This window comes from Rosa chinensis, chromosome 6, assembly GCF_002994745.2.
Source record: "Rosa chinensis cultivar Old Blush chromosome 6, RchiOBHm-V2, whole genome shotgun sequence".
Classification (NCBI taxonomy): Eukaryota; Viridiplantae; Streptophyta; class Magnoliopsida; order Rosales; family Rosaceae; genus Rosa; species Rosa chinensis.
In genome coordinates, this window is record NC_037093.1 from 13,832,627 (window position 1) to 13,842,632 (window position 10,006).

A 10,006-nucleotide genomic window follows, 5' to 3' on the forward strand; every position below is an offset into this window, starting at 1 on the left:
GAAGTTATTTCAATAAAATTTATGAAAGCAAGTTGTATATACAAGACGAGAAGTTAATGGAAAATTAGATTCCTTTCTCTGGCCAACTCTAAATAAAACAAAGGGTAGTTGAAGTTAGAAATCAATCCAGCTGGGTATGACAATATTGGTTCATACAAGACAATAGGAATTGGCTCATTTTGTGAACTAATGTATCAATCAAGCTATAACTACAAATCTTTAAGGCAATTTGGTTCACACCTGCCACTGCCCCACTTGTAGGTAACAAATTAAGAAAGCAGAATACTAATGCTAACAGTGAGAAATAAAACAGAGATTAACACCAATAGAGCAAATCAAAGAATCAAACTCACAGTATAAACTCTACTTCAAACCATGTTCACTATCATGTGGATCATAACTAGGAATCATATTTGGAAAAACAGGAAACACAAAGCTAACAAAGGAAGGAAAACTACAATCATAGTTACCATTTTTCTGGTCGCCAAACAACCTCTAAGGACTTAAAAAGCATCAAATTTATAAGCAATTGCGAGCGAAATTTTAAGAGAAACAAACAGAACATGATCTTTAGTTGTTCTTTGCATCATGATGGAATAGCAGCCTCTTCTCTAATCTCACACAGAAAGACAACTTTATGCATATAAGAAGTAATGTAAGGCTTAAGAAAATACAATTAGCTGTGAAGGAACAAGTTCTTGGCTTCTTTTGGCAGCTTGCATTTGGACATAGTACTCCTTGAACTCAACCGGGAAATTTCTACCATGATCTACCATGTCCTCTTCATCACACTGCAAAAGAAAATAGTTTTCTTATAGGCCAGTATCACTTAAATAACCGGTTTCAACAACCATACACACAAATGGATCTATTCTAATTGTGCTCAGAATCCCCGAAATCAACCCCATTTCCGTAGATTCCGATCACAACCTCCCTGAAACCAATCAATCCCTGACTTGATGCATATACTCTCACAAGCGTACGAATCGTGTCAAGATAGGGAAGTATTAAGCCCAAAATTATCGTACCACGAGGATTAGTGGCTAACCCACAATCCTTGAGTAGTCGGAACCAAAGTCACTAAGCAAATAAAGGAAATAAAACAAATAAAAAAACTAATCTAAGGCACCAAGCCTTAGCAATGCTTGGCTTTGGTTTTCACCAAAGCCTAATCAAAACTAAGAACCTAGTGGTGGATATGCATAAATGAGTAGAATAGTTCAATGTTTGTGAGTTGATTTTAACTTAACAAAAAGTAATGAAATGTAAAGCAATAAAAGTAAAAATGAAATGGAAACAATAAAAATGAGAATATCGGGTGTTAGGGAGGCTCCTTCACCAAATCTCATGTGTTGGAAGCTAATCTAATGTATATGCAAATTTTCTACTTTTGGCGATAGTCGTATCCAATGCGGTTTAAGGCTCAAGGACTGAAATTCTCTTTCATGGTATTCTTACTCCGGTTCAAGGGCCGTAGGAACTCACTTGACATGAATTAGAGCCAGTTCAAGGGTCCCTAATTCACAACAAGAGGCCTAGAGATCGAGGAATTAGACTACTAAGTGATATGCCTGCGCAATCACGCAATGGGTGTAAATCACTATGCTTATAACCCCTAGAATAAGAAATTGAAGGTTTCTAACTTAGGAATTAGAGGGGGTCAAGCCTCTAACTTCGTCCTAGACATGCTCAAAATACACACCCCTAGAGTTGACTAGGCTCCTAGACATACATTTTAACCCAACAAAAATTCATATAAGCATCCATCATATGAAAATTGTATCATTATATTAAATTAAACATCTTTTACACAAAATTTGGGCTAGGACACTCAACCCTAACCCATAACAAGGAAATTACTCACAACTCATAGTCATAGACATCAAAATTACAAAATTCAAATAGAAAAGAGTAGAGAAGTGTAGGAGAAAACAAAGATAGCCATAAATAGCTAAAAAGCTAGCATGACTAGCCTTCAATTACAGCTCCCACAATTACCCAAATATTGAATCTTATAGAGGTTGAGCCCCTTGATGGATCCTTGAAGCTTTGTGTGAGTAGTCCTTCAAATCTCAAAATAAAATAGAAAGAAAAGAAAAAAATGGTGGAGAAGGATGAGGAAGAGAGCAGCCCTTTTATTTTTTGGTGCGGCTACTGTTGGTGTTAGCTCCCTTAGAGTAAGTCCACCTGTTGGGGGTAAATGTCAAGGTCGAAAAGTCAAGGGGTCGACCAGTCAAGAAACTATTTACTACCACTGGACATGGGTTTCCACCAGTTCATTTTCTTGACCAGTCAGATTTACTGTTCATTGAATTTTTTTTTTTTTGTGTGGAAAATTGAAATAGATTTTATGTAAATAGATGGTAATAATGGAGATTTAAGGATTATTAATATCATAATTGTGATTGCTATAGCTTTTCAGAAAAGGAACGACGCTAGGAAGAGAACTCGTAGGTTCGCCACGACATGTGGGATTTTTGGGCTTTCGGGATCGTTTTGGGCCTCAAACTTGCAATTTACTATTTTTATAATATTTTCGGTGGACAAATTATGAGCCACCTATAGTTACCGACAATATTTCTTGAAATGAGTGAAGCCACCACCGACAATTATTTTGAAATGCTTGAAACAACCACCGACATGTTTGAATGGACCAGATCATTTGCATACTATTCAATCTAACAGTTATTGTCAATGTAATCTTATCTAAGATTTCTGATCAGATTACGTCGAACCAGGAGTGGACATGTTTCCTTATCTTTTGATCACGTTTTATGTGAAAATTGTAAATAAATAGAGAAAGAGGCAGCACACCATTCACACACAATTTGATATTGGCAAATCTCCTTCTTTTTCATATCTCCAGATCCAACACATTTCCTCTCCTTCCCTCATTTCAATGAAGAGATTGTGGGGTAAGTATCGACAGTCTCGAGATGAAGATCATGAAGAGATGTGTACGACTAATGCCCTTGTGATCGCAGCAGTCGTTGAAGCTAAATCTTCCTCTCAAACATGACGAGGGGGTTCTCGACAGGGGTATGCACCGAATGAGGAGCGATTTAGGGAATCAAGAGTGAAAAACATGATGGAAGATTACTTTGTGGAATGTCCAGTTTTCAGTAATGAGGAATTTCAGACACGTTACAGGATGAGTTACAATGTTTTCAACTGCATCTTCAGTGACCTTTGTCGCTATGACTGGTACTTTGTCCAGAAATCAGATGCTGCTAAGCAAGTCAGACTACTTCCCCAGTAGAAGCTGACACGTTCCTTAAGAATGCTTGCTTACGGTGCTCGGGCAGATCAATGCGCTGAGTATTGTCGGATGGCGAAATCTACCTCCATCAAGGCTCTGAAACGATTTACAAGAAGAATCGTTAATCTGTACTCGGTAGAATACCTCCGAGCTCCTACTTCGGCTGACCTCAGAAGACTTCTCGCCAAAGCTGAGAGAAGAGGTTTTCCTGGGATGATTGGAAGCATCGACTGCATGCACTGGCAATGGAAGAATTGTCCAATGGGCTGGAGAATACAGTGGTTGAAAACGTCATCCTCGAAGCAGTCGCATCTTATGACACATGCATATGGCATGCCTTCTTTAGAATGCCTGGATCATGCAACGACCTCAACGTGTTTGCTAAGTCCCTATTGTTTGACTAGCTCACCGCTGGTCGAGCCCCTCAGATCCAATTTCAAGTGAATAATAAAATTCACAATTTAGACTACTATCTCACTTATGGTATCTATCCTACATGGGCGACTTTCGTGAAATCAATTCCAAGGCCTACACAACCCAAGGATCTGAAGTTTTCCCAGGCTCAAGAGGGGTACAGGAAGGATGTGGAAAGATGTTTCGGCATTTTACAATCGCGCTGTAGTATTGTTCGAGAAGCGGCTCATGGGTGGGATAGAGAAGACCTTCGATACATCATGTTAACTTGTATTATATTACACAACATGATAATCAAGGATGAAAGACCAGATGACAGCGATGAGCATTTAGAGTCCGATGAAGAAGAGGATAACAATATGAGGCACAGGTTGGCTACTATTTGGGAAGGACCGACCGATGATGACTTTGATCCTGTTGGTAGAGATGGTTATTATTTCAACGGATTCATGGATCAATTTGATGCCATTAGATGTGCAAACAGTCACTCAAACCTTCAAGAATATCTGATAGAGCATTTCTAGAACATTCAACGCAACATGGAGATCTAGACTGGTATAGGTTTTTATGAATAATTGGCTAATATCTATGTCTTTTTTTTTATGTTTGTGTGCTTTGAATTTGGCTTGTATTATGTTTTGGGAAGTTTGTGTGATTTTAATTTGGCTAATGTCTATGTTTTTTATGTCAGTGTGATTTTAATTTGGTTTGTATTATGTTTTTTGTGTGCTATGATTTTAAAATAAGGTGCGTGCATTAATAAGAGGAATTTTCAAATACAACTTTTTTTTCATAAAATTTATGCTTACATAAATGAAAAACTAGGAATAAGTACAAAACAATTACACAACATGCATAATCATGATTACACGCATTTTTATGCATGTAATTGTATCCAAAACACTAGAAATATGCTAATACTTGAGCCAATTATAATGTAGTTAATCCAATTTTATTTGTTGTGTAGGAAATAAGCGGAATTGCGAAAATCGGGAGAAAATGGTACAAAATTGGAACAAATTGAGGTTTCCGAGAAAATGACGAAATAGTCAATGCGGGTCAACATGGTCAACGCCATCAAGGGAGTGGATTCAAATTGTCTCTGATAATATATGCGGAAGTGTATTGAGAAGAGAGAAGAAGAAAGCAAAAAGAAGGAAGAAGAAAAGAAAAAAAGAAAAGACAAGAAAAAGAGAAAAGAAAAGAAAAAAGGAAAAAAAAAAGACTTTGATGACGTCAGCATCAGAATACTCCCCCCCTACGTGCACTCTTCACCTTTTCTCTTTCCTTTTCTTTTTATTTTCTCTCATTTTTCATTTTCTTCCTATCATTTCTTGCCACATGGCCCTTATCCCTATTCACTTCCTTTTTGCAGCCACACCACCGAGACCACATATATTCATCCCATCATTCTCTCTCCCTAACCCCTTCTGCCACACACACCCATTTTTTCATACCCCATTACCCTCTCTCTCTCTCTCTTCTTCTCCAACAAACCACACTCCACCACACCACCATCCATACCCACTTTATATTTTCTTTTAATCTTCACTACTCTACATCAAATCCTAATCAATTTCTCAAGGGATTTCAAGGAGCATCAATATTTGAGATTGGGTAAAAGTGGGAAATCATAAATCAAGGCTTGTCATACTTGCTCCATAGCAATTTGTGACCTGTTCTTGTTGCTTCTCATTCCTCTTCACCTTTTTCTCTTTAATTGATGTATATTTTTGTTGATTTATTGATGGGTTGTGAGTAGTCTATTTAGGAAGCTAGGGTTTGAGCCCTAGCATAGATTTAATGTAATAAATATGTTTTGATTTAATGGCTTTCAATTTCGTGTTTGACATATGTTCTATTCTATAATATTTGGCTTAGATGCATGCTTAGGAGCTTGATTAACTCTTGAATGTGTAGATAAGCATGTCTAGAAAAATTAGGGGATCTAATCACTTCTCTAATTTATGGCTAGGACACTTGTTTAGAACATGGTTAGCTATAATACCAATTTCGATTGCCGTATTGGCTAGCTTGGGAACCTTGATTCTAGGACTCTTTGCCTTTTGGTGCAACTAGAAGCCCTAACAAGGCTCTAGATTGTCCCAATTGAGTTTCTACAACCCTTGATCCGGAGTAGAAATACCCTTTAAGGAATCTATTGACTCATGAGCCTTGAAAAGCCTTGGGTACGGTTCTTGATGCCATTATGAATTGAATAACCATTATCGGAGCATATTTATGCATTAAATTTGGCTAGGAGGATACTGTAGTGACCTAATTTCCATTTCTTGATTAATTTCTATTATCTTTATTTTTAATTTTAATTTTAATTTTCAATTGTTAATTTTATTTTCTTCGCAATTAAAAAAATCAAATTTCACAAACCACTTTCATTGTCCATACCATTTGGTTGTGAGTTTCCGCATTTATTTGTGGTTCTCTTGACTAATTTTAGGCTTGGTTGTTCCGAGCGGGCCATGTAAATAGCTTGGTGCTATTTTTCTAGGTTTTGTTTGTTAAATTGTTGCTGACTTAGTAATCGGCATAACCAAGGATTAAAGTTAGCTTTTCAATCCCCGTGGTACGATAATTTCGGGTTCAAATATTTCCCACTTCTTTGATGACCGTGCCCTTATTGCGCGTAAGTTGCATTTAAGCACTCAAATCAAATGGCGCCGTTGCCGGGGATTAAAATGTAATAGCTTTAATCCCTTGGTTTTTGGTTGTTAGGTCACTTGCATTATTTTCTTAGTTTTAGTTAATTTTTTCTTTGTTTGTTTAAATTAAAAAAAAAAAAAAAACTGTTTCTTTATTTTTTACTTTTCTTATTTAGATTATTTCCTACTTGTGTGTTTGTTTGTTGAGACATTGTGATTATTTCTATCGAAGTGACGGGCCTTGTATTACTTCGTAGTACATGTAAGACATGAGCATCGATAGTGATCATCACTTGCCTTGACTTGTTTGCTAGCTTTTTATTAGGTTTCCTACTTAGTCGTTAATTTCTTGAGTTGTTGGTTTTCATCATTTCTTTGCTTTTGTTATTTTATTTTCTTGTTTAATTGTTGTCTTACTTTCTCTTCTTAACCCCTCTCATTCATTGAAAAAAAAAATGAAATTTGATTCTCATTGCCTATTTTGTGAATTTTTAAGTACTCATTACGTGGTCTCATTTTTGTTCCAAGGTGTATGAACGAAGCATCTTCTTCCTATCAACCGATCACTCTTAGAAGCGGAAGGATATTGAGTGAGGATACTAGAGGGAGACCAAGAAGGAGGATCCGAAGGCCATTAGTGACCGAGAATGCTCCACCTTGAGGTCTTGATCAAGAGAGATTACCTCTAAGATATTCACAAGGAGAAGTCAACATGAGAGACGCACGAAATCCTCCTCAAGGCAAGACCATGCCCGTACACTAATCCCGCAATTGTTGATCACCCTTCTTGCATTGTACTCCCTCCATGTGAGCATCACTTTGAGATCAAGCCAACTACCTTGAGCATTCTACCCACATTTAATGGCATGGCTTTGGAAAACCCTTATAACCACATTGAGGAGTTTGAGCAAGTGTGTACTACCGTTCAACCTAATGGTCTCACTTCTAATGGTTTGAAGCTTAGATTATTTCCTTTCACACTCAAGAACCATGCAAGAAAGTGGTTGAGCAAGTTGCCTCCTAGATCAATACGTACATGGGTTGAGATGCAAGAAACTTTCTTAGGAAAGTACTATCCTCCTTCAAGAACTTCCAATGTTAGAGATGAGCTAATTGCATTTAGACAACACCCTCAAGAGAGTTTTCATGAGTGTTGGGAGCGCTTTAAGGATCTTGAGATGTCATGTCCTCACCATGGGTTAGAGAAGTGGTTTCTTGTGGACAAGTTCTATAGAGGATTGATGGCCCACCAAAGACAAAGAGTTGACACTTCTAGTGGTGGAACTATTGCAAGCAAGCTTCCCGATGCCGCTTGGGACACATATGAAGAACTTTCACTTAATTCCCTTCATTGATGATCATGATGCAAGGAGACAACAAGTGCATAATAAGGAGAGTACACCTAGCCGAGGTGGTATCTATGAGGTTCAAGGAACATCATCCGGGCGTTCTATGCATGAGTTCAAGAGGCTAGAAAGCAAGATTGACCAATTTCTAAACCAAGTGAACTGGAATCCTCCTCAAGCCCAAGTCAAGATGGCAACTTCTACATCATGTTTGCTTTGTGAGTGTCTAGCACATTCCACTCAAGAGTGTCACTTATCATCCAAGTTTCTGGACTTTATTGAAGAACAAGTGAACCAAGTGGGTAATTTTGTGCCAAGGAACCAAAGAAATGATCCTTACTTTAATACTTATAACCCCAGTTGGAGGAATCATCCCAATTTTTCTTAGAGAGACCAAGGAGGTTCATCTAGTGTGTTTCAAGGTGGAAAGCAAAGCTTTAGAGGTGGCCAAGGTCAAGACTCATCAAATATTGCTAATTATGGCAATGCACACCAAGGAAGCACTCATTTTTCACAATATGGTCAACATGGACAGCAAGCATATGAGTCTAATTCCAGTCAAGGATTTCATGGTCAAAACACCCCTCCCGGGTTTACACAAGGTGTTGGCTATAGTGGTAGCAAGTTTCAAGGAAATCCTAGCTCATTTCAAGGCGCCCACCAAGGCGAGAACTACAATTCCCCTCCTATTCTTCAAGGCATTCCTATTCAAGCTCCAAATGAACCAAAGAAGCCTAATTTTGAAGATTTGATGGGAGAGTTTCTCAAGGTTCAAACTTCTACTAATGCGGTTACCAAGCAAAGCATCTCTTCACTAGTTCAAGGGTATCAAACTTTACAACAAAGCATGGCTAGATTAGAGGTACAAGTGGGCCAAATGGCCACCAACATGAGTGAGAGACCAAAAGGAGCCTTACCTTCACAACCGGAGACAAACCCAAGAGGAAAACTCCATGAATGCAATGCCGTCACCACACTACGTTCGGGAAAGGTATATGATAATCATGTTTACATGCCCACATCTTCTAGTTTCCGTACAAATCCTTTATTTGATGACGATGTTGATTTGCATTCATATGGGGCCAAAAAGGAAGAAAATGTACCTCTTAGCCATGTTGTTGATGATCAATTACATAAGCATCATGATTCTTTATATTACAAGGAGGATAGGACCAGAAGGGAAGAAAATGTACCTTTCGGTAAATATGGAGTGGGTGATGTGACTTTGAATGCTAAAGGAAGAAATAAGGGGGTGGATAAGGTAGCCGGAGGGGAAGAAAATGTACCCTCCGGGGAAGCTATTCTTGGTAAAGGTTATAGTTTCTTGTCCTTTGAGAACAATGCAAGCAAATATGGGTTGATTGATAGTGGCAAGGAAAGAGTTTTATTGAGAAAGAAGACTTCTAGGGATGAGGATGTCTCGGACCCTAAATTAGATGGTGAGGCCATGAAGGCTAGGGACCCATCTAAGGCCGATAACACCTCTAGGAAGGTTCTTGATGACATTAGACCCACCACTCATGAGTTTGAGCCATCTACTTCTAGAGAAAATGAGGGGAGGAATAAGGAGGAAGATTTACATATGCATGGTAGCTCTAGGGATAGGAGTTGTCCGGTCTACTCATCACTAGGCGAGGCTTTGAGGGCTAAGAACCCTAGTGGGACTGTGACTACCCTTAGGGGCACTACCGGAAGTCTCACATTTGATCCACCTCTTGATTTGAATGCACCGGAGCCACCACTTCCTTATCCTAATGCCGCAAGAAGAGATAACTCAAGGAGGGGTAAGAAGAAGAGTGGCTTGATGAGGGAGATACAAGAAATATTTAAGAAAGTGGATGTCAATATTCCATTGATGGCATGGACCTCATTCATCAAGTGCCGGTGTATGCTCAATTTCTCAAGAGCTTGTGCATGAATAAAAAGAAATTTAAAGCTGATGAGACATTTGAGTTGAAGGAGGAAGTAAGTGCAATTGTCCAACGAAGACTACCACCAAAAATGCAAGATCCGGGGAGCTTTACCATAGGGTGTACCATAGGAGAGAAAGTGTTTGAAGGAGCTCTCATGGACTTAGGGGCGAGTGTCAATTTGATGCCCTTGGCTATATATCGGAAGCTACAAATTGGTGAGTTGAAGCCCATATCGATTAGATTGCAATTAGCGGATCGTAGCACAAGGCGTCTGGTGGGAGTTGTAGAGGATGTGCTAGTGAGAGTAAATAAGTTTATTCTACCGGCGGACTTTGTAGTGTTGGATATGGGTGAAAACCCCTATCTTGACAATGAGTTACCTATCATTCTAGGCCGACCACTTATGGCAACGGC

At 38.7% G+C, this 10,006-nt stretch overlaps 1 protein-coding gene and 1 non-coding gene across 2 annotated transcripts; one reads left to right on the forward strand and one right to left on the reverse strand.

Annotated features, from left to right (window-relative positions):
- The first annotated feature begins 3,085 nt into the window (after positions 1–3,085).
- Positions 3,086–4,197, forward strand: LOC112170854. The gene is made up of 2 exons (XM_024308139.1): positions 3,086–3,238; positions 3,664–4,197. The coding sequence occupies exons 1-2, from the start codon at positions 3,086–3,088 to the stop codon at positions 4,195–4,197; spliced, it is 687 nt and encodes a 228-aa protein (XP_024163907.1).
- Positions 4,198–7,427: 3,230 nt separating this feature from the next.
- Positions 7,428–7,534, reverse strand: LOC112174982. The gene has a single exon (XR_002926283.1). It is a non-coding gene; the product is annotated as a small nucleolar RNA R71 (small nucleolar RNA).
- Positions 7,535–10,006: the final 2,472 nt, after the last annotated feature.

What these genes read in the sequence shown, in the direction of transcription:
- LOC112170854 (XM_024308139.1), top strand. Translation starts at nt 3,086, where the DNA reads ATGATGGAAGATTACTTTGTGGAATGTCCAGTTTTCAGTAATGAGGAA. An exon ending in AATCAGATGCTGCTAAGCAA is followed by an intron (nt 3,239 to 3,663) that starts GTCAGACTACTT and finishes TTGTTTGACTAG; the next exon opens with CTCACCGCTGGTCGAGCCCC.